Below are 26153 nucleotides of genomic sequence, written 5' to 3'. Positions count from 1 at the left end.
CTTTCCCTCCCACCCCTCTGCCCTATCTAGAATTCATCTATTCCTCCCATGCTCCCCCTCCCTACCCCAGATCCTTAGCAGATATGACTTGGGATGCAGCCATAGATGAGGAATATTCTTTTTTTTCTTACTTTCTCTCCAAGTCCACCCGAGCTTATTAGAGCTTTTCCCCCATTTAAGCCATTTCATTGGCTCTCTGCTTATTTTGAAGAGTTTTTATATTTCCTGGGTTTTGCTCTTCTTGTTCTGCTGTGCTGGGGATGAAACCCAGGGTCAATCCTCCTTCCCTTCCTCTTTCTCTTTGTTTTTCCTGTGCTGGGGCTGGAACCCAGGGCCTTGCGTATGATAGCCAGGTGGGCTACCACAGAGCTACATGCCCAACCTGTCTGATGTTTCCTTGTACTCAGGGCAGAAAAAGGCCAAAGCAAAGAAGAACTCCAGGATGCCATGTGTATGGAATATTTAATAACAGGAATTTATGGGTACTATTTGTCCAACCTGATAAAGATAAGTTAATATCAACAGATTTCCTGGTGTTTACTCCTTCCTAAGAGTGCCCTGGGCATGACAGGAAGCCACTCTTAACATAGCCCTGGAAGACCATAGCATATGTGTGTGTGCATGTGTGTGTGTGTGTGTGTGTGTGTGTGTGTGTCTTTAGTTTGTAGGCTCAATATATTGCAAAACCAACGCATAACCCAAATACCAGAAGACAAAACAACAGATAGAAATAATGAAGGGATGAATTTCCATTCAGAAGGCATTTTGGCAACCAACTTAAAATGCAAATGCAATATGTGCCCACAGTCTCGTTGGGGCTGAGCATTCAGCAGCAATGAGGTCACTGTGAGCTTCATTATTCTCTAAGAGCAGCTCACATCCCTCTCCCCCTTTCTTATTCCACTGGTCACACGGTCCTTGTTGACCCTGGACATGTGAAACAGGCACCTCCCTTGGGGCCTTTGCACTAGCTTTCTCCTTTCCAGGTACACTCTTCTACAGATGACTCCATGGATCCTCCTGACTCTTCCTGGGTCTCTTTTCCAGTGCCAGCCTCTGCCTGTCTTTCCTGAACACCCAGAAGAGAAGAAGACTTTCTCTCCGTATTCTCCTTCACATCTGCCCTTTGTTCTTCAGAGAACCTGTTAACTTCTGGCACGCCACAGGATTATTTCTTGACATTTGTGTGTACTCTTCCTCCATCATTAGATAAAGGAACATTTGTCTTTTAGCATTGACCAATCACTGCCTAGACCATGCCTGGAACATGATGGCCACTAAATGACATTCCTCCAATACATGGGAAAAGTTCAAATCCATAGTATTTGGGGGAAAGGCTGAGAGTAATAAAGGTATTCCTGATCAGAGATGACAGAGGGATCCCTGAAGGAAAGGAGAATCACACCAGAACTGAGACATTGGTGTCCTAACTGCATAATAGAAATGACTGCATTCCCATCAGGTTAGCATTGCATGTTGGGTCATATCTCTCTTTTTTTCTCTCTCTCTCCCCAGTTACATCAAACACATGGGGACAGAAAATGACACAAGAATTTCAGAATTCCTTCTGCTGGGGTTTTCAGAGGACCCAGAACAGCAGCCCCTCATATTTGGGCTTTTCCTGTCCATGTACCTGGTCACTGTGCTGGGGAACCTGCTCATCATCCTGGCCACCATCTCAGACTCCCACCTGCACACGCCCATGTACTTCTTCCTCTCCAACCTGTCCTTTGTGGACATGTGCTTCACTTCCACCACCATCCCCAAGATGCTGGTGAACATCCAGACACAGAGCAATGTCATCGGGTTTAAAAGCTGCATCGCTCAAATGCATTTCTTCCTGCTCTTTTCAGTGGTAGACATCTTTTTGCTGACCATAATGGCTTATGACCGCTTTGTGTCCATCTGTCACCCTCTGCACTACACAGTTATTATGAAGCCCTGGTTCTGTGTGTGGCTGGTTCTGGTGTCCTGGGTTGTGAGTATGTCACATGCATTGTTGCAAAGCTTATTGATGTTGCTACTATCCTTCTGCACAGATGTGGAAATCCCCCATTTTTTCTGTGAACTTAATCAGGTGGTCCACCGAGCCTGCTCTGACACTTTTCTTAATGATGTGGTGATATACTTTGCAACTGTGCTACTGGCTGGTTGTCCCCTTGCTGGTATCCTTTACTCTTATTCTAAGATAGTGTCCTCCATCCGTGCAATCTCATCAGCTCAGGGAAAATACAAAGCCTTCTCCACCTGTGCATCTCACCTCTCTGTGGTCTCCTTGTTTTATGGCACAAGCCTAGGTGTGTACCTCAGTTCTGCTGTGACCCCAAACTCACGCTCTACTGCAACAGCCTCGGTGATGTACAGCGTGGTCACCCCCATGCTGAACCCCTTCATCTACAGTCTGAGGAATAAGGACATCAAGAACGCTCTGAGAAGACTCTGTGACAAAGAGAAACTGTGAAAGCATCATTTGTGCTGAGATTGAAGAAGTGCTCATGATCGCAGGGCTCAGAGCCTCAGAGCCAGAAACTGGGGTCCTACCAGAAGGTGGAAGCAGAACTTGCTCCTTCTACTTTACTGTTGGAGTTTTACTTTCTTTGATTTCAGTTTCTCCATATAATCAATTATGTATTTCACTTGTTGCACTTTCTTCCCTCGGTGAGATCCAATCCCCAATGATTTTCTGATTCTTTTTTGTTTGATTCATTTTTGATTCCGTTTTTCTCCTCACACACAATATGGATTCCTTGATGTTCAAGACTAGATTGCATGAATGTTTGCATCTGTGATCTGTAGTACAGTTCTTTTTAAGGTGTTTATATTCTGAATTTTTGTTAAAATTTGGACAGGGGATTGTTGTATAGAGTCTGAACCAGAAAGTATGAATAGGTTAGTTTAAGAAGGGAATTTGAGGTGGGAAAATATTTCAAACTCATTGACTTTGATTTTGATAATTGTATCACCACTAAGGAAATGAAGTCAGCCTGCAGAAATATTCCTGAAGCCCCACATTTACTGTGGCATTATTCACAATAGCCAATATATGGATTAACCTAGCTTCCCATTGATGGATGAATGAAAAAAGAAAATGTGGTATTTATACACAATAGAATATTATTCAGATATAAAGATGAATGAAATCTCGTCATTAGCAGGAACATGGATGGGATTGGACGTTGTCATGTGAAATAAACCAGAAGACAAATGCTATACATTCTCTATCCTATGTGGAAGCTAAAGAAAAGTTATGATGAATATATAATAGTGATTCCTGAAATCTGGGAAGGATGGAAGGGAGGGAGGGATGAATTTATGTGAGGCAATGGCACTCAAACACAGACAGAAGGATTAAGTTCTGATGCCCAACATGGGGAGCACAGAGTACAATATATTGTTATATACTTTATGAAGATTAGGAGGGTGGAGTTCAAAGACAACAGATATTAAGAAATGATATGGGCAGGGAAATGTTACTTACCCTGACCTGGTCAGTGCACACTATATGCATGTTTGAAATATCATGCTGGAGGCCATTAAAACACATTAATAAAATGACACTCTGTATCTGCCAGTGCTGTTGAACCACTAGCTTGGTATTATCTCATTGAATGATTCCATTAACTCCTTTATGAGGAAGCAGGAGCTCATGGTAACTAGGCAACAAGCTCCAGGTCACAGATGAGATGAAGATTCTCAAACCCAAGGCTATAGCAACCAGGCTGCTCTCTTAGCCTGATGGGAAGTTGCCTGAAGACAAACTTCATGATGATAATCATTAAAGCTCAAAGGGAAGCCTTCAAATACAAACTCCTGCTTCTGGATTTCTCCCCAAGAAACAAGTGCTCTATCTCAGAATGTTGCAGTCTTAGGAATAAAGCAAACACCAAAGTAAGGTTTCTGAAGTTTCCCTTGATAGCTTAAGGTGATTTTCTTTGTACATTCATGGAATTGATCACCTTTCACATTTATGAGACACTTGAATTATTTCTTTAAATCACTGATTCACAAACTTATTAGATAATTTTGTGTTTTTAAAATTCTAATTGAAATAGTTTGCATATGCCTGTTTGCTATTTTGAATTTATTTTAATACCGTTATATTTGAATTAAGTAGCATTGTGTATATTTGAGGTTTACAACATGGTATTATGGGATTTACATAGATAGTAAAATGTTACCAAAGCAAGTCAGTTTTCCTTAATATACAATATATTACATATTGTACCCTAATGCTTTGTATCTTCTTAACAATATTTTCAACATGAACATTTTTTAAAGAGAGAGAGAGAGGAGAGAGAGAGAGAGGAGAGAGAGAGAATTTTTTAATGCTTATTTTTCAGTTTTCAGTAGACACAACATCTTTTTATTTTATGTGGTACTGAGGATCGAACCCAGCACCCCGTGCATGCCAGGCGAGCGCGTTACTGCTTGAGCCACATCCCGAGCCCCAACAACATGAACATTTTTTTAAAAATATTTTAAAAAATATCTTAATCATACAAAAGTATGGGATATGGTATTATAATTCGATAATATGTACTGGATATTGATCAAACCAGGATAGTTAACATTCATATTATTTAAACAAGTTTAAAAATTTGTTTGATTAATTTAATAATTCTACATAGTCATGGGAAATGCTATATGTTTCAATACATGTAAATAATAAATGTGAATCAAATGATCCCATTTCCATTCTTCTGCTTGTTTGGAAAATTTGAGCTCCTCTTTTCTCATTGTTCACGTCTACAGTGAGTTATTCTCTAGGATGATCACCCTTTCAGGCTGTAGAAAAATAGAACTTATTCCTTTTTCTCTCCATGTCTCGGTGCTGGCTCTCTATCCTCCCAGTGAAACGTTTCCCAGCTTCTGGCAATCACTAGCACATATTCTAATCACCTTTTTAAAAACTGCATATGAGAGTCAAGATGTGGAATTTGTCTGTCTGCATGCACCTTATTTCATGAAAAATAATGTCCTGGGAATGTGCATGACTTCAGTGCATTTGAGACCATTGAACATGTTCTCAGTTCTACTCCTATATTTCTTCCATTTCTTGCAAAAGGTGTATCCTCTTGGACTCTGTACTCCAAATTCAATTGATTATGGTTATTCATGTTAACAAATCAAACTTTATTTCAACAAATCATCATCCAATCACCATTCATTTCAAAATCCTTCTCTTCTTCATGAATTTGTGATGTTCATAATATAATACTTTTTAATTTGATTGAAGATTTTGTAGTAATTCTGCTTTGTTAAGATGTCTATTCAAATTTAGGCTAATTTTACCATGTTTTGAAACAATGTTTTGTGGTTCATAATAAAAAGCAAGCCAAAATTTGCCCTTTTACTTCCTCTAACATAAAATAATCTTGCCCAGTTTTTCTCGGTGAAAATAGAGCTAAGTTGTTGCCTTTCCAATTTCTGTCTAATCTTGGCCTTTTCCTCAATACCAGAACATGGATTTTGTTAGAGCTGTCAATACATTCTGTCAAACACTTCAATTATAAGGGCTGCTGTGTGTGTATGATTCTTTCCCTTTATTAACAACTGACATAAATCAGCATAAAAAGAACAGTATTTTGCTACCTTCCAGTTGTTGAGATAGGAAATCCAATGTGTGTTTTGTTTGGGTGCAGGAAGTTCTATCAAGAGCAATTTACACAAGAGAAATAGTATCTAAGTTGAAAAGCAAGAAGTCAAATCACCCATCAGCAGATGACTTAGGGTTTTAAAGTTCATTTTTGTTGGACCCATAATTGCATATCTTTATGGGATACAGTAATAATTTGAAAGGAATATATCAATAATCAAATCAGGGTTATTGGCATTCCCATCTCCTGAAACATGTGTTGTTTCTTTATGTGTGGAACCTGAATGTCTATTGAGCACCTGCTATTTCCAGCCATGTGGTCTCTGCCAATTGTGTCCACAAAAACCCAAAGGATCACCAGAGGCTATAAAAATAACTAAACTCTCACAAATTGTAAAACCAGGAAGAAATGGATAAATTCCTGGACATGTACAACCTGGATATATGCCACCCACAGATATTGAACCATCATTAGTAGAAAACCTGAACAGACCATTAATGAGTGAAAATGTTGAATCTGTAGTACAAAGTCTCCTCCAGGCGGGGGCCCCCAGTGCTGCACCCCAAGTGTGTCAACATCTATGATCACAATTTCTGACTCCTAGGAGTAGGGCATTTCTAGACTCACTTAATGCTCCAAGAGACTTACCTGGTATCATAAGAAGCTTAGAAAATGTGGAACATATTCTCAATAGCTGATGTGGAATTGATATGGATTTGATATGGAGATGATCTTATTGTACCAGGTAACTTCCTGTGAGCTCTAAAACATAGCTTGCTTCTCATATCAGCTTCATACAGTAGGTGGGATCTTCAGGTACTTGTAAGCTACTATATGCAGATACTCAGGTACCAAATCCAACATTTGACACCTAAGGTCAGATGTGAGGTGGATGGAGAGTTCAGAAAACCTCAATACACCTACACTGGATTTTTACACTGGACCACAGCTGTAATACTCCAAGAGCAGACCATTTACAATGACCCGCAACATCAGTATTAAGTGGGATACAGTTACAAATGCAGAATCTCTGGGCAACCCTGGACCTGTGGAATCAGAATCTGTATCTGTGCAATGTTCCCAAGGGATCCATAGACTCCATTGAGGCTGAAGATGTTCTGGTTTAGAGCAGGGTTTCACAATGTCATACTGCTGATGTTTCTGTAGATAACTCTGTGCTGAGGGCTGGTGCAGCAATACCCCTGGCCTTAATCCATTAGAAGCACCACCCACTTGGGATAAACAGAATTCTCCAGTTATTTCCTAGTGTCCATTAGAGACAAAATTGTCCCTGGGTGAGGTCACCTGCATAGAATAAGCAACATCTTGATGGGGTTCCAAGGAAAGCCATTGCAGTTTACCTTGTGTATAACTTTATTTGATTAATTATCCTTCTGAGATCCACATCTGCAAAATGAAGAATGAGGTCATCACAGTATTGATCACTCAGAATGGATTTTAATCCTTTGATTTCCATTTTTGTTTTAAGAGATGGCACTTGTCATTTTGTCCAGGCTGGTCCTGAATCCTGGGCGCAAGTGGATCCTCCAGCTTCAGCTTCTTAAGTAGCTCAGACAACAGGTGCATGTGTGTGGAGGTTTTCACAAAATGTGAAAAACAAATGAGAATATATGTAAGGTAATAATCTCGGGGCAATATGCATAAAAAGTTCTGAATGTATTACTTAAAATTGCTAAATATTTTCTAAATCAAGGAGTAAATAATGGTTCTTTACATTGTAAGTATGTATTGTAAGTATGCATTTTCTAAATGTTTGGGGGAAGTGTCATGAAACGAAGGAATGTGTAGGGATAGTCTTAAAATCAAAGAGTCATAGTTAACTCTTTTTTTTGAAGAGCAAATAGCAATTTCCTGGCATTATCAGGACTGTGTTCCCAAAGCATACAGGGCTCTGGGGACCCAAGAGGCCTCATTAAAGCAGGTTCCTCAGCGTCAGGCTTGGAAGAAAACTTTAAATCAGGGCTGGGATTGAGGTGTTAGGAGGTTAGAGCTCTGGAAGGCAGAAAAGTTAATGGAGAAGAAGTAAAAAATAATGGATTCCCCTGGATTTTCACCTGGTCTCTTGGGAACAGAGAATCTGCAGGGGAGAGAAATCTTTTTTTGTGTAGAATCAAGTCCCACAGAGGAATGAGGTGCCCCAGGGTTGGAGTTGCAAGAGAAAAGTCTAATGAAGTCTCAGGAGCTGTGTATATCTCCTCTGCTGCGCTCTCTCAGAATACTTGACCTTGGGCAGGGCAGGATGTGATCGTTCTTTCTGAGGTCTAAAGTCTGGCTCCGAGACCAATGGTTGACTCATTCCTCCTGTCTTGTCTGGGTCTCCAATCTTCATCTGCAACTGTTCAGAGAGGAATCTGGATTTCCACACAGAGCCCTTCTGCTCAGAGTGTTCATCTGGGTCAGTACGAGATGCAGCCAGTCTGGCAGGAGAGGTTCAGAGAATGGATGCCAAGGGTGCTCATCTGAGGTCCTCTGAGCCAAACCTGACTCACCCTGAACCGAGACAGGGCAGTCGTCAGGGCTGTTTGCCCACTTGATTTACTGAGTTAATTAATGTATATATTTATGATGCTAATAGGGGAGTGTCAGTTGAACTCAGTATTGCAGGGTCATCACTGGCAATGAAAGTAATCAAAGCACAATTTGAAGAGGGCATGGGAGGGGTACTGTCATTTCAGTAAAAGTAGATACTTTTTTTTTTCCCTGAGGATCTTCGCAATTAAGGGGAATAGAGAAATGGGGCCTTTGCTACGGATGGAAACATTTAAATGAGGACATTTCAATTTTATTTCTAAGATGGAGCATATATGAGTATACCTTCATATATGAGTATACTGATAAGATTAGACCAAGGGATGACTTGCGAATCTTACCTGGCAACAACAGTCATGTGTCATTCATATTGCAGTATCTTCTTTCATGTTCACATTTAAAAAGTTATTTTGTAGGAGAAAGGGACCACACTCACTAGTTTTGATTGCAAGTATTTCCCAAAGCATTACGTTAAATATATCTTGAGTTTGTTAGTTTTTTCTTTCTGTATTTGAAAATTTCTGTGGGAACACTTTGTTTGGTGTGGAAGGTACAAAACGGTTTCATTCCTGTTTTGTTTTTCTTTTAATTGCACTCATTCAAACTTAAGGATAGGAGTTTCCACCAACTTAGGGTTTGCCCCTTTGTTCCACAATGTAGTAAAATTGTACTTGGAGGGAATGTGTGAAAGTTTACAGATTCTTTGTTGTCACACACTCGCTCAACTCCTGCACTTTTCCTACCAATGAATAATCAGCCCTCTACACACATCATGCACCCTGCTTGTGTTTAGGGCAGCCTGCTTCTCTATTGTGCATCTGCCTTGCTGCCTTGTTCAGTGGTACCTTAAGGAAGTTTCTTCCATCAAGTGCAATGCAATTTATTTAATAAACTGTGTACAATGTCATGGTATACTGCAACATTTATTCTTTCGATGACCTTTGGTATTTTTCCTCATTAAATTGATATGATCTATCCTGATTTATACAAAGATATTTGGAGATTGTTTATTTAAAATTGTGGTTCTCAATAAGATATTCTTCGCCCCCCAGGGGACATTGAGAACTAGCTGGAGATGATTTTGACTGTCACTGAGAAGGGTGAGTGGAGCAGAATGTTCTGTTAAACATCCTACAGGGCACAGGACAGACATGGCCACCGTTGATGATCTCACCCAGAATGTCCATATATTTTTCATGTCTCAGTTTATTGCCTATTCAAATTGATTTTGCCCATCTATGAGCTTTTCATGATGGTTTCTTGTTGTTCCAAGAAAATATATTATTTATTTTCTTACTCAATCTTTCTCTGATTTTTTAAAACGAAGGCATGACATTGGGACGACCCTCATTCTCCTCTGTGTAGGCAGTCATTTATGTCAGCTTTTATGGGACTACTGAACCTTTTCCAGCTCAAGTGAAATACAATCTTTTCAAGTATACTGAGACATAATTTCTGACTCACTCAACAAATAATAACATTTGTATGTTCTAGAACATTCTAGTAACATTATTTTATTTTATTTCTAAATACTTACCATTTTAATTAGGAGTCCACATTGATATCATTAAAGAATTCCTATGTTATATCTGTTTCAGTTCATGGTCAATACTTCATTCAATTTTTGTTTAATAGAGTTTTTTTTAAACCGTTCTATTTAACCTGGTTCTGTTCCGTGCCATTCTTTTTGTTTTAATACTTTCCTTTCCTTTAAATGTGTTTTTACACAATGCATACTGGTTCATATATTTCTCCGAGAATACAATGCTGAATAAATAACGTGAAATTTACTGCTCATTTGTAACCTTCAATATAATGGCAAACAGATCATAATCAAATAAATTTGGTCGTGACACAATGTCCCCAGGGACGTGTTATGCAGAGTGTTATTCAATGTGAAAGGACATGACTGTCTTGGGGTGTGCAGAATTTTGTAGAGACCTTTACTTACTTGTCGGGTTCATATGGACATAGTTATGGATGCCTATAACATAAATTGCTCCATCATAATCCCTGGTACTACCTCCTCCCTCCCATCCTTCCTTCCCCTCATCCTCTGTTGATTTTTCTTTTATTGTTTTTTTAATTATTGTATTATAGTTATGTATGAAAGTGGAAATCATTGTGACATATTGACACATACACATAGCATATTTGGGTCAAAAATTTTCAGCAGTTCCTCCTTTTATTGATCCTTCCTCTCCCTGCTCTGATGCCCTTCCTTTTTGCCATTGCTCTACCCTCTATTTTCCTGGGTTTTCCCCCTTTGAAAACATTCCTCTCTCTCTCTAGCTTTCATATGAGAGACAACATCCGGCCCTGGACATCTGAGCCTGCCTATTTCACTTAGCATCATGCTCTCCAATTACACCCATTGGCTAACAAATGGCATGATTTCATCATTCTTTAAAGAATTTCTTCATACAATTTTAGAATACATGACTCCTTGAAGAAAGGTGGAGATCTGAAAGGAATTTCTAATCAGAGATGCAGGGTGATGCATTAAAGGTGATCAGATTCATAAATGAAATATAAAGGTAATTTCTGAACAGTGAAATAGAAATGATAGAAATTATATAAAGATTAGTAATGTCTCTCTCTCTCTCTCTCTCTCTCTCTCTCTCTCTTTATCTCTATCTCTATCTCTATCTCTATCTCTCTCTCTCTCTTTTCCCACGTCCCTGTGATAGTCACATCAACCACATGGAACCGAGGAATGACACACAAATTTCAGAATTCCTTCTTCTGGGATTTTCAGAGGACCCAAATCTGTTGCCCCTCATCTTTGGGCTTTTCCTGTCCATGTACCTGGTCACTGTGCTGGGGAATCTGCTCATCATCCTGGCTGTCATCTCAGACTCCCACCTGCACACGCCCATGTACTTCTTCCTCTCCAACCTGTCCTTTGTGGACATCTGCTTCACCTCCACCACCATCCCCAAGATGCTGGTGAACATCCAGACACAGAGCAAGGCCATTACCTACACGGGTTGCATCACCCAAATGTATTTTTTCCTACTCTTTGCAGGGTTGGACATCATTCTGCTGACCATAATGGCCTATGACCGGTATGTGGCCATCTGTCACCCCCTGCACTACACAGTCATCATGAACCCCAGGTTCTGCGTGCTGATGGTTCTGGTATCCTGTATCATCAGTGGCCTGCATTCCTTGTTACACAGCTTGATGATGCTGCGGCTGACCTTCTGCACAGACCTGGACATCTCTCACTTTTTCTGTGAACTTAACCAGGTGGTCCACCATGCTTGCTCTGACACTTTTCTTAATGACATGGTGATGTATTTTTCAGCTGTGCTGCTGGCTGTTGGTCCCCTTACTGGCATCCTTTACTCCTATTCCAAGATCGTCTCCTCCATCCATGCAATCTCATCAGCTCAGGGCAAGTACAAAGCCTTCTCCACCTGTGCATCTCACCTCTCTGTGGTCTCCTTATTTTACAGCACAAGCCTAGGTGTGTACCTCAGTTCTTCTGTGACACAAAACTCACACTCAGGTACTATAGCTTCAGTGATGTACAGTGTGGTCACCCCCATGCTGAACCCCTACATCTACAGCCTGAGGAATAAGGACATCAAGAGTGCTCTAAAAATCGTCTTTTGGAGGGAAACTATAAAAGGGTCATTGAATCAATTCCCATGATTTCAGAACTCAAAGACTCAGACCCAGGAACTGTGACTACTTTGATCAGATTGTTGGAGTTGAACTTGCTCCTTTTGTGTATTTCTTTAAATTGTTATTTCTTTGACTGCAACTTCTGTATACAATTTAAGAAATATTCTTCACCAAGCTTTGGGCTCTCACTGATAATCCGATATATTTTTCTCATCATTTTTCTTCTTCTCAAGTTTTCATACTTGGAATAATATGTATTTGGAAATTTCATTTTATGCAAAGATTGTTATGGTTTAGGTAGTAGGTGTCCCCCAAAAGCTCAGGTGTGAGACCATGCAAGGAAGTTTAGAAATTAAATAATTGGGCTAGTCAGTGCATTAACTCACCTGAATGGGTTAATGGATGATAGCTATAGGCAAGTAGGGTGTGGCTGGAGTAGGCGGGTCCATGGGGGTGTCTCTTTGATGTATGTATGTGTATATATATATTTTTGTCCCATGTCTGCAGTCTCTCTCTCTCTCTCTCTCTCTCTCTCTCTCTCTCTCTCTCTCTCTCTCCTTCCTGGTGCCAATGTCCTGAGCTGCTTTCCTCTGACACACCCTTCTGTCATGATGGGACTTGAGGAATGGAGTCAGCTGTCTATAGGATGAAATCTCTGAAACAGTGAGCACCAAATGTACTTTTCCTCCTCTAAAATTTTTCTTGTGAGGTCTTTTGGTCACTGAAAAAAAACTGACTAAAACAGATCAACCCATATTTCTAAAAATAATATTTTCACCAATGACATATATATCATACCAAGTAATTCTTTGGTGGTTGTTGTAATTTTAGATATGAGTTTTATTACTCCTATGGAGAATACTGCTTTGGGTAACTTAGGATGCCTAGGCAATCCTGTAGTAAATGTGGTGAACTTTCTTTTGAATTTCTCTAGTTTTCTACTCTATCAGATACATAGACTTTAGTATTCCAGCACACTTTGTAAATGTCTCAGGTTTTATTCTCATGGGGCCTGTGTTCCTTTATCAGCTTATTTTCCACAGTGCTATCATCACTCATAAAAAGTAATTATCAAAGATACGTCTACACCTGGAGTCTATGTCGAAAGAGAAATTTTTTTCAGGTCTTTAAAATAGTCTTTAATTTTAAAGTTTAGTGTGTGGATTACAAGAAACAGCAAAACCCAAAAAGCAAAGAACAAAGTCACCCAATCACAAGCAGGTTGGCGGCTTCTAGGTCTTGCACCTACACACACAGCATTCCAGGTGGTGTGACTGAGATCCCAGTGTGTGTCATGCTTTTCTACACATCTAGAATATTCGCCAGTTCAAAATCCGAAAGCTGCCTGTGTATTTCCAGTTGGAGATAACCTGAAAGATGATGAAGTGAACTTCAAATCATGCATGGTATTATCATGTAAAATATTTTGTTTTCATGCTGTATATTAACTCATTTAATGTATGCACGTTTGGTGTTCATGAGGAAGGTGGTTATTCATTGGAGTTAAGGACTGGGGACATATTTCATGTTTAAATGTTGAATTATTTCAAGCATAGTGTTTCTGCTTGAAAACTTCCAGTGTTGCCCACAAATGTGACTCCTCCCATTGTGCTAAATTAAATACTCTTCTTTTCCAAATTTTGTCACAGCTATTAAAGGAGTAGTGAATGGACAGTGTCAATATCACCAATCACAGGTCTTTCTTATGCTTGGACTTCCATCTTCCCAATCACAGAATGACTTGCAGTTGTGCTTGATTCCTGCCTGGTCCCATGATTCAGGATCCTAGGTCCTCGTCCACTCATCTCCACATCCTTTCAACCTCCTCTGGTTGCCATGAAAGGAACTTCAGTCTAGCCGCTTTTTACAATTCCCCAAAGTGAATTTGGAAATTGGAGCAATTATGAATACTGTTTTTAAACATCCAAAGAAATGCTAAAAATAAGAAGCAGCAGAATATTATAACTGACATGTGTTCTATGCTATATATCCTCCCAGGGGCTATTGCTGCACATCCACCCATCCTGAAACCAGAGAGTTACTTCCAATGCCATGTGAGGAGATGGAAAGGTTTGGGGAGGCAGAGGCATCCTGAGCCCTCCTGGCCTCCTGAGCCTAATCAGCTGAGTCTCTGCATTGTGATTCTGAGGCCCAGCCACAATGTTGTATCACAATGTCATACTCTTATGTCTCAAACCCACTTATGGCCATATTGTGCCATTGATCTATGGGTTAGTTTTCTTGTTAATGAGAATGATCCAGACAAGGAAAGCTGGCAACCTTGCAACAGTGATTTTGAGCTACACATTTCATAGTGTCTTTTTTACACCAGATATGCATGTATCATTTCCCCCACATCCTCACCAACATTTATTGTTGCTTGAATTCTTGATAATTGCCATTCTCACTGGAATGAGATGCAATGTTGATATAGTTTTGATTTTTCACTAGAATTTTCACTTTTATACCCTTGATCCTGAAGTGAGTGGGGTCTTTCTGAGATGCTTTCAAGGTATTTTTCCTATTGTCTCTGTGCAAAATACTTAGCTTCACTTTAGTGACAGTAACCTCTTCAACAACCACATCTTCCTTGTCCCCAACATCACACACACACACATTTCTGGCTAAACTGAAAGTTTTCCAGTTCTTGCCTCTCTGATTTTTACTTCTGAATCTCACAGTAAATGTGGCTAAAGGTGGCCAACAATACCCTGCCATTACCTGAATGCTGTGCTGCCTTAAAATTTTCTCTGCCAGATTATTTAGTCCATAACTTTTAAATTTAGCCTCCCACAAAGTCTCTGAACATGGGGAAAATGTTGACAAATTCTTTTCCAGAATGTAATATAAGTGGCTTCTAGTCCAATTGCCAATAGAGTCCTCATTCCCCTTTGAAACCTCTGAAGCACCGTTCTTACTATCTGTATTCTTATCTGCATTCTGGTCCCTGAGCTCCCACCAGATCACTCTTTAAGCTCCACTTATAACATTCTAAGACTTCTCTATTTGTATTTCCAAACTTGTTCAAATTTCTCCTGCAAATAATTTCCAATGTCTTCTGAACCATGTGGTAAGATTAGTCACAATAATGACCCAACTTCTTCATAACAGTTTCTATATTAGTCAGCTTTTCTCTGTTGTGACCAAAATAAGAGACAAGAACACCTTAGAGGAGAAGAAAGTTCATTTAGCACCATGGTTTCTGAGGTTCAGTCCACCGTCATTCAACTCCATTATTCTAGGCCCAAGGTGACATAGAACATCATAGCAGGAAGTAATGGTGGAGGAAGCTGCTCACCCCATGGTAACCAGGAAGTAGAGAGAGGGTGGGAGGATCCAGGGGCACAATGCCTAATCCCCAAGGGCACACCCCTGGGCACACACTTCCTCCAGCCCTGCCACACCTGCCTGCAGTTGCCACCCAGAGAGCAATTCTTTAAAATTATTAATCCACAAAATGGATCAATCCATTGAATAGGTTACAGATCCCACTCTAATCATTTCACCTCTGAACATTAATACTGGAACTTTGGGGGAACATTTCAAAATCAAACCATAACAGGAACAGAGTCATGATGAACTCTTGCTTACCAGAGGGTAGGAAGGTATTGGGAGAGAGATGGAAAAGCACAAAGTTTCAATCAGACTGGAGGAATAAGTTTTAGTGACATACTTCCCTGCAGGGTGACCACAGTTTATAACAATTTGTTTCATATTTTAAAATTCCTGAAATAAGCTTGTAACATGAGGTCAGTCTCAGTGCCCATCAACAGATGAGTGGATAAAGAGAATATGGTATATCAACACTAGGGAGTATTTTTGAGACATGCAGGAAATCCTGCCATTTGCAGCAGAATGAATAGAATTGGAGAACTGTCAGAAACAGAAAGACAGGTAATGCATCTGCCCTTTCATATGTGGAAACTAGAAAAATGAAGATGACCTATAAGTAGAAGAGGAATTTCCAGGCACTTGGGAAGAGGGCTGGGGGAGGGTGGGAGAGGGTAGAAGAATGGATGGACATGATCAATGTACAATGTGTGCATGGGTGGAAATATCACAGTGAATCCCATTAAATTATACAATTAATACATGTTCATAATAATACTTAATAAAATAAAATAGACATTTCATGTTCTCACCACATAAAATGATACACTGGTGAGGTAATAGAATTATTAACTAGATTGAGTCTTTGTATAATGTATACATAGATCAAGATGTCATGTTGTAAGCCCTAAACACACATAATTTTTTCAATTAAAAATTAATTTTATTTTTTTTAAATGATACTAAACAAAATTTGACAGAACAATAATATTAACTGAAACAAGATAGAAAACATCAATAAATTACAAGTTAGTAATTAAATTGACAGCGACTGATAAAAAATATAATACAGGATTTTTCTAGAATGTTGGAAACTTGCCAGATACTCATTATCTGTTGAATGAATCAGAAGTCTCCATATGTCTAGAAATTTAATAGTTGATGATGTTGTGTTTTAATTTAGTTGGGGAAATGTTACAAGCTGAGTAACCCTTATCCTAAATATGTGAAACCAAAAGTGTTGCAGGTTTGGGATTTTTTTCTGATTTTGGAATATCTGCACATGCATAATGAGTTACCTTGGGAATGGGCACAAGCCTAAACATGAAATTGATGTGTGTTCTGTACCTTCAGGCTGTGCACCAATGCTTCACCCTTGTCCAGAGGTACACATGCTTTCAAAATTAAGAATTGGACTTTTTTAAAACCAATTTTAATGTTTGCTGTCTTGTTCATTTATTATTCTAAATGTATTTGGTGGAAAGTGTGAAAATCGACTAATTTGGTTTCACCCAATACATCATCTTGTTACATCCTGTTTCTTTTATTACCTCTTATTCAACAGCATCTTAGAAAGTCTCTCCTATCAAGTAGTGCAAACACTAATTATTTAACTGACCACAAAATATTTTATGGTATGGCTTAACATTTACACTTCCGACTGTCTATGACATTGTTCTTCATTAAACCGATATAATACAATCTATCTACCATAATGTCTACAGAAGTATTTGGGCATTGGTTATTTAAAACCATGGTTGTAGACAAGGTTTATTTAGGACCCCTTGGGGACACTGGGAAATGGCTAGAGATTGCCTTGACTGAAACACCAGGAGGGGTGACCTGCTAATATCGCACCAGGCAGAGGACAGCACAGCAAGGAGGCCTGGGAAGTCAATGTCCCTTGGCTGAGAAAGCAGAGTTAGGATCACTTGCACTTTTAGTATTGACAGCTGCATTTAGATCTTTCTCCCAGGCTCATGACTCTTCCCATTTCCGGAAAAATCAGAGCATCCCTTTTCCCACCTCTTTAAAACTTCCAACCCCATTGATTTAATAGCTATTCATGTTTTTCCCATGTGAAATTTTCAGTAAATATTTATATGTCCAATCACCATTTCAATCTATTTTTATTACAGTTCATTATCTACAGTTAACATTTCAAATGAGCGTACAGATTATTGTTTCTTAACTGGTTTTCATATATTTTGGCAGTAAAAACTTTAATATTTTATTTAGTTAAATATGTGTCTCGCTTCTTACTTCTGATTTTCTTGTCTTAATTAAGATAAATTTCCCACTCACAGATTTTGTATATAGTCTTCCTGGATGTTTATCTGAAATGTATTAATTACGTTTACACCAAGTTCTTTTAACTCCTCTGACCTTTTGGTAACATATGATATGTGAGCTAGGGGGCCACCTTTATTTTACTCCAGATACACAGTGTTATGGCTTAGATACTTGTTTTCCAAAAGCTCATTTTTGAGAAAATGCAAGAAAGTTTAGAAGCGAAATGATTGGGGTTATAAGATCCTCAAGCCAGTCCGTGAATTAATCCCCTGATAGGGATTAACTGAGTGGTGACTGTAGGCAGGTGGAGTGTGGCTGGAGGAGGTGGGTCCCTGGGGGCATGCCTTTGGGGTTTATATTGTATTTATATTATATTGAGTGGAGCTCTGTGCTTCCTGATTGTCATGCCCTGACCTGCTTTCCTCCACCACGGTGTTCTCCCTCACCCCGAGCCCCAAGGAGTGGAGTCAGCCATCTAATGGACTGAGACCTCTGAAGCTGTGAGTCACCAAATCAACATTTCCTCCTTAAAATTATTCTTGTTGGGTCCTTTGAACTCAGCAGTGAAAAAGCTGACTAAAGCACACAGCCACTTACACCAGCTTTTATTTAACTTTTTAAGCTTTACCAAATATAATTTTGCCATTTAACAAATTTCCATATATGCTGAGACATAATTCCTAATTCAGCAAATAATTATAGGAAATCTATATATGTATGTGTGTATATGTGTGTATACACATATCAAATTATGTACCAATTTAATTATGAACCCATGTTGATATAATTAAATTGCTAAAATTTCTTTCTTCCTTTATATTTAATTCTTTTTAAAATGTTGTTTGTTATGGTTATTTTGAAACCAAGGTATTCAACCTGGTTCTATTGCCTTGCAATTATTTTTATTTCAAAACTTCTTCAAAATGAACCCTATTATGATATATAACTATAATATACTAACAAAAACATTTAAAAAAACTTCTCCCATGCTGTAAACTTTCTAAATAATGCACATGTATTCACATATCATTGTGAAAACATAAAGGTGAAAATAACAGATGAAAATCCCTGCTCATTTGTCCCTTGCATTAAAATGGCACAGAGTATAGCCAAATAAATGTGTGTGGCATCGTGTCCTCAGATATATACCATATGGAGAGTGTCATGTGTGTGAAAGGTTGTACTCATCACAGGAGCACAATTTTGTAGAGTAGGGGGGGCCTTCAAATGTTGGACTAAGTCCAGAACAGGACCAGGGTGAGCCCATCTGGTGCGTCAGAGAGCTGAACAGTGGTTGCCAGAGGCTGGGATGACATGGTGTAGAGAGAGGAGGGCCCATGGGTACAGCCTGGAGCGGTAACTTCCCATGTCGTGGTAACTGTGGTGGACAACACTTGTGGGTTTCAAAGCAGCTGGTGGAGAGGCTTTGTGAATGTCCCCACATGAAGAAACCATGAAGATTCAAGGTGCTGTATACACACATGACCCTGACCTGATGGTTACACAGTGTGGATGTATATTGACATGTCACATTGTACCCCAAATATCAACAAACATGATGCATCGGTGGTAAATTTTAGAACTATTAAAAAGAAAGTCTAAGACCCAAGAAAAGAGCTATCTGAGGAAAGACGGAGGCCCTCCTCACCTGCCATCCAGTCCTGTGAAGACCAGTGGGGAAACCAATGGGGGTGAGCACATGAAAGGCCATTCTGTCTCACTGACAGGAGTAAACATCAAGGATGAATAAACAACATGAATCAGCAAAAGGACTTGTTTTGGACTTGTTTTGGACTTTGCAGTGACTAAGTGACTTTTTAGTTGTAAACATGTTTTGGTTATAGGATGACTAGATAGTATGCCCATGTTAGATAAGTTGATGATGTAACTAGGTAGTGTGCTTATGTTAGATAAGTTAGACATAAACATATAGAGTATATAAGCGCGAGGGAAACTCCATGTATTTGCTCACAATCAACTCTCATCACCTGAGAGTAAGATCGTGCAGTGTGAGCCAGTCACCTCGTGTATTGCTTTGTGTGGTGTGCGAATAAACCAGCATTTCAAAAGGCAATCGAGTTCGTGCTTGGTGTTCGCGTACGTCGCGGTCCGGGGTCCAGTGCAGATATCCGGAAGGGAACTCCTGGTAACCAGACAAGGCTGAGAAGCTGCTCGTGACAGTTGGCGTAGTCGGCAGGATACGGAAGAAGAGCTCCGGAGCAGGTAAATATAACCCACATGGCAATGCACAATTTCTTCTACTGAAAACCTAGAATGACCGTGATCGTCCGGCGTCTAGGCTGAAGGTGGAATGAAAGGGGAGTGCCCCCACCAAAATCCTTAGGAGGACGGTGGTCCCTGTGCATGGGGTGGCTTAAGGAAAGGATAGAAAATTGGGCACTATATAGCTGGCATCAGGGAATAAGTCAGATACCTTATAAGATAGAAACAAACGGGTTTATTGCTTGGAAAATTCATATAGCTAAACTGAGGATCCTCTTAAAAATAGCAACATGGGCTTCAAGGAAGTAATAAAAAGATTTAGGCAGAAATGTAGAATAGGAGAACTAAAGCTCGAGCAAAAGGAATTAAAATCTCAATCGCCATGGCGAGGTATTGAAAGAATTGTTCAGGCAAAGATGCCTGAGTTCCAGAAAGGAACCACAATTGAGGTAACATTAAGTAATCCTCAGACCGTCGAGCCCATAATGAAACGGGCTGACAAGAAAGAAATCCCGGGAATATTATGTAAAATTATAGATGATATAGATGATGACAGGCTAAGAGGCAAAAGGTTAGTAAAAGAAGCCCTTAAAAATGGAAGTAATAACCCATTTTTGAAAGATATATTGAACCAACTGGAAGCTCCTGATAAGGCCAGCATGCCAGTTTCAGTAATTAAAACATCCACACCCGGACGGGGACGCCCAGATGGGTTGGAACAAGTTATTGAAACTAGGGACTTAACTAGACCTGAAATGGTTCAGTTAAGGCAAGATTTTTCACAGAAAGGTCAGACCGACGGAGACTTTTTGTTTACAATTCATAGTAAGGGATGCGAGTCTATAAGACTCGCAGGCAAGGAGATGCAGGTGGTTAATATCCAGATAGACAATCCGAGTGTTGCGGACACTTTAGCAAAGATTATACAAGAGGAACCTGACAGGGTACGCACACTTTGGGATTGGATTGCAATAGCCTGGGCAGAGGCCATCCCACATATAGATTGGGGTGTCTTTGAAGGCCAGGTACAGTGGAAGAATCCCAGTGAAGGGATTAAGATAGTAAAGAAGTTAGCTATTTTTAGCAAAATTTATAATCAGTTTCAAGGATCCCCTTTAAGTGCTCACTTAACAGCCGCGCTTAGGAGAATAATTATAAAAGGGGCACCAGAACAGCATAGAATGATGTTGGCAACCATGCTAGCTGGAGCCAACACCCTATAGGATGTAGTTGAGTTCTTAAAGCAACATCGAGAATTACAACAAGAGCACAAAATGTCATTTCAAGCTGCAATGACATTTCAAGCTAAAGCCCGAAACCCAGTCTGTTTTCCAACAAATGGTAACGGAAATATTAAATGTTACCAGACAAAAAACTTCCGTTTGGGAGGCCCGCCTGGCCAGCGGAGCCTCCCAAGAAACAGAAATATGTTGGGAAATGGCAAAGACTGGAGAAAGGTGCGACCAGGACAAGCCTGGACACAAGGAAATGTTGCTGTAAACAACAGACAGATAGGAAGCAGAATGAAACCACAAAGGCCGGTACCGCGAGGAAATCAGGTGCAGGGCCAAAGAAGAAGGTTTAGTTTAACAATGCAGAGGTTTGGAACACCCAGATGGCAAAACGGCCAGACACCCGGCCGTTCATACAATTAAAATTTATAGTTGATAATCAAGAATATACAGACTCCTTCCTGATAGATACGGGAAGCGAGGTAACAATAGTCAGAGATGATTTTGTAAATAATAAACCAGCTAAGGAAAAAGTTATAGTACAAGGAGTATCTGGACATAGTGCAGAAATGAGAACAGAATGGGTAACATTTAAAATATATGATTTGGATTATACAATACAAGTATTGGTAGGCAAAGTTCCACATGGAGTATTAGGAATTCAAGAACTCAGGTTATTATATGGTGAATGGTTACCTTTGAAGAGATTGAAGTGTTTTGAAACAAAAATTTTAAGTCAAGTAAAGATTGATCCAGTAAAATTGTCCCATACTCCACCAGTATTTACTAAACAGTATCCTATTAAAGGAGGACATGAAGAGATTAGCACCACAATAAAGGAAATGTTGGAAAAAGATATAATAGAAAAGGCATCATCATTTAAATATAACAGTCCAGTATGGCCTGTTATGAAACCTAATGGCAAGTGGAGATTGACGGTAGACTATAGGAATATAAATAAAGTAACCCCCTCTATGCCAGGTACTCTCCCAGATGTAGAGTCCATTTATGCTCAAATTAGAAATTTTTCACCTACTTGTTTTTGTGCTATAGATTTGAGTGATATGTTTTTCGCTATCCCATTAGATATTAAGAGTAGAGAATTGACTACATTCACTTGGGAGTCAGTACAATATAGGTTTAAGAGGTTACCACAAGGATATAAAAATAGCCCAATTATAGCACATGTAACTTTACAAGAAACGTTAAAGGATTTTCAAGATAAAGGAACTACTAAGTTATGGTCATATGTAGATGATATATTAATTGCTGGGAAAGATATGACCGAGTTAAATAAGGTAAAGGACGAGGTAGTTACATTATTGAAGTCAAAAGGATGGTCCATCAATCCTGATAAAATTCAGGGTCCAGCCACGTCAGTTAAGTATCTGGGGGTGGTGTGGACTACAGAAGGACCTAAGGTTCCGGATGCAGTGATAAATAAGATTTTGGCTTTACAGTCACCAAAAACCAAGACAGAGGCTCAGCAGGTGATGGGCATTTTGGGATATTGGAGATTACATATTCCATATTTGCAAATGATTCTGGCTCCAATACACAGGGTATGCAGGAAAGCTGCGGACTTTGTATGGGGACCGGAACAGAAAAAGTCATTAGAATTAGCTAAGGAATATGTTCAGACATATACCCAATTGTACGTACCTCAACCTGGTGAAGAAATTGTAATTGATATAATATATGCCAATGACTTTGGAAATTGGGGCATATATACTAAAAGTAATAGTCAGACTAAACCAGTTGGGTTTTACTCCAAAAGATTTCCTTTTTCCGAAAACAAGTACTCTTTCTTTGAAAAAACAGTGTGGACAGCTTATACGGCGGTACAAAGTCTAGGTTTTGTTTTAACTAATAGAGTAGTTACATTAAGAACTCAGATACCAATTTTGGATTGGGTACGAACTAAGGAGGAAGACTTTAGAGGTTTACCCATGGAACAAAAAGTGTTGAAATGGAAATGGTATTTGTTAACTATAATTAATGATGCAACAGTGTCGGGGAATAATAAGACATTAAGGTTATCAGAATTAGTTTTTGCTCAGCCTATGGTAGAAGTACCGGTAGAGGTTAAACAACCAAAGACACAACCTATCGGAAAATGGGGGGCAATTGCTTCTCATAAAAATGCATGGTTCACAGATGGATCAAGTAAAGTAGTAGGAAATATCACTAGATGAAAAGCTGTGGCATATCGACCAAGTGATAATAAGATCTTAGTGAAGGAAGGCTCGGATGCCTCAGCACAGTTAGCAGAGCTCTGTGCAGTAAAATTGGCCGTTGAACAATCTATCCATGAAAAGAAAAAGTATATACACGTTTTTTCGGATTCATGGGCAGTTTGTAATGGTATTGCCATATGGTCTGCAAAGTGGAAGGAATCTGATTATAAAATTAATGGAAAAGATGTATGGGGAATACATATTTGGAAATTTCTTGCGGAGGCACCTATACATGTAAAGATAGCGCACGTTGATGCTCACACAGGACGTACAGATGAAATATCTAAATTTAATGATGTGGCAGACAAATTGAGTAAATTTGATTCTGAAGGGCTAAAATTGGTGAATAAGGCCCCTTGGAATATATTAGATAGAACAGATACAAAGATTCGGTTGAAACGTGACCCAAATTGGCATATAAAACTTCCTGAATTGAATGCTGATATTTCGGAGGATGAGATCCGACAATTGCATAAGGAATTGGGACACATTGGAACACATGGGATGTTCCAGTGGTTCCAAGGAAGAAATATAAAAGTCACCTGGGGGGCATGTAAACGTGCGATATCTGGATGTGAATTATGCGCATCCTCGGTACAACGCTTCCGAAGGGATCCACCCCATAATAGGCCGTCACCAAGAGGATTTAATGAAAAGGTACAAATTGATTATATTGGTCCCTTGCAGAATGGAAAGTATGTGTGTACGATGGTAGATTGTAGTACCGGATTGGGACATGCATGTGCAAGTAGACATGCAGATCAAAGCTCTACTATGAAAACTATTTGGAGCTGGTGTGCAGCATATGGATGTCCTTGGAATGTGACTTCTGATCAGGGTTCTCATTTTACTGGTAGAAATGTTCAGAAATTAGCTGACGTTTTAGGAATTAATTGGGATTTTCATTTGGCCTATAATCCACAAGCAGCAGGAAATATTGAAAGGTTCAATGGATTATTAAAGACTAAATTGTGGCAGATAGGACAAGATGTGCCATTTGACAAGGCAATACTGATTGCAGTTTTTGAACTTAATTCTAGGCAAAGACTGCACAGGAGATCACCCTTTGAGGAAACATTCCAAAAGGACATCGATGTGCAGGCAGACGGGGACCCAAACCCAGATAATATAAGACCATATAAGGTGTGGATACGTAACAGAAAAGATAACTCTGTGATTAAAGGTGAGATTGTATCACACGGACAAGGAAATACCCTATGGGTATCAACTGGAAAAGGGGACCTCAGATTAGTAAAAAGCCAAGATGTTGTCACTAGGTAAACGTTTGTGTGTTTGGTTTAACATATGCTTTATTATCCTGATTGTATATTCTTGCTTGTTTTTGGGTGGATATTTTTATTGTAACGAATGGCAGACAGCTCTTTTGAATGGTTCTACTTGTTTTAATCATTCACACATTCACAATGGTATTGACTGTACCCATATTAACGTGAACCAAACGTATCATAAATTGTTGGTACGGGATTTGCTACCCTGTTATGTACTTAATTATACACTATGTTTCTGGTAATGGCACCTAGGACTTTGTTACTTTTGCTATTTTTGCTACTTTTGATAGCCCTGCAGTTCTATTCAGTAATGGGAAATCAAACTACAACTCCCACTACTTTTACTACTATAACTCCATATTATTTTGGTATCAGGAACATTAACCTGACCAAGCATTCTTACAAAGAATGGATCTTTAATTATATTAATTTTACTCATTCACTTCAAGAGTGTAATAATTCTTGTGCAGTAATACCACAATATTGGAGAAGTAACAAATTCCTACAAAATTTTACTGCTATTAGATACTTGTTTTATCATAATTATGCATTTTGCCACCATTATAACAAACACTCCGCACCTAAGGAGTGTGACCATTTTTGGGACATCAATACAGTTGGGGTATATAGCCCAATGTTTAGATCTAGTGCGGATGGAGGATATTCTAATAAATATGAAACTAACCCCCTCCGATGTCATCTGGTACCTGGGATTATGGATATGTGGTCTTATAAGCCACATTTTGTGTATTATTATAGGAAACTTGGAGGCAAACCTTTAGTTAAGAGCTATAATGCTACAGCAGCAGTGCTTAATAATCCAAACCTTACTGTATATACTTTTGAGGAGTCTACAGAAGAGAATGACTTTACATGTATAAAAGCAGCAGAAAAGGATGTTGCATCACTGCCTTTTCAGGTTTGGGTGTCCAACAAACAGAATGATTATAATTTATTCGATTATGAATATGAAGAATATGACTATTCTTCATATGATGATGGAGAGGAAGAAGGTTCTGGTGAATTTACAACTACAACCCCACGAACAACTACGTTGGGGATAAATTTGTTGCCATATAATGATTCTAAGAAAATGTTGGATGAGTGGAAAGGATTGCCTAGACATTTACAAGGAGCTAGGCCATTGCCTAGATGGCCGCAAGTTTTAGTTGAACCCTACGGGACATGGTGTCCAAAAGAGTTACAGCAGTATCTAGATTCCATGAGCACTAAACAAAGGAATATGTCTATATATATTGAAGATGTGCAAAGCAGAACTCATTTGAATTATACCCATTATGTATCTTGTGTAGCGGATTTTCCTAATTTACCTATATATGGAAAGTTCGAGATTCTACAGAATCCTGATAGATCCTTAGAAATACGGAACCAATCTTATCTTACTATAGATAATTGGTGGAAAGTCAATACCTTAGGTACCGCCACCTGGCGATCACCTGTTGTGTTGACCAACCCTTTACCACAGCCATTTACCCATAACTTGGTTAAACCCGTGGCCACGCCTCCTAAAATAAAGGATAAAATCGGGTATGTTTGTATCCGTAGCATTTTTGGAGATATGCTTAACTGAACACAGGGACAAGCATTTATTGGTAGAGTTTGCTTCCCTGTTGATTCAACCTTCCTTAAGTGGTGCCAATATAGATATTATTATAAAATTGGTAATTATTCATCTGTAACTTATAAGATTCACACACAGGCCTGTAGGCTGGGTCCAGTTTACAGGACGACTGGGGTATTACATCCTGA

General features: G+C 39.2%; 1 protein-coding gene and 1 pseudogene across 1 annotated transcript; both read left to right on the top strand.

The window, feature by feature from the left end:
* The first annotated feature begins 1528 nt into the window (after positions 1-1528).
* On the top strand, positions 1529-2461 carry LOC124087681 (olfactory receptor 7A17-like). The gene has a single exon (XM_046436656.1). It carries the CDS (start codon positions 1529-1531, stop codon positions 2459-2461), a length of 933 nt encoding a protein of 310 aa, XP_046292612.1.
* Positions 2462-10850: 8389 nt separating this feature from the next.
* On the top strand, positions 10851-13154 carry LOC124087680 (olfactory receptor 7A17-like; annotated as a pseudogene).
* The last annotated feature ends 12999 nt before the right edge of the window (positions 13155-26153 follow it).

Source organism: Marmota monax, unplaced genomic scaffold (genome assembly GCF_021218885.2).
Source record: "Marmota monax isolate L192 unplaced genomic scaffold, Marmota_monax_Labrador192_F-V1.1 WCK01_AAM20220418_F8-fsc00021, whole genome shotgun sequence".
In the NCBI taxonomy this organism is placed as follows: Eukaryota; Metazoa; Chordata; class Mammalia; order Rodentia; family Sciuridae; genus Marmota; species Marmota monax.
Note: the sequence above shows the minus strand (reverse complement) of the source record. Positions and strands in the feature narration are given on the sequence as shown.

Coding starts and splice junctions, on each gene's coding strand:
- LOC124087681 (XM_046436656.1), top strand. CDS start 1,529: ATGGGGACAGAAAATGACACAAGAATTTCAGAATTCCTTCTGCTGGGG.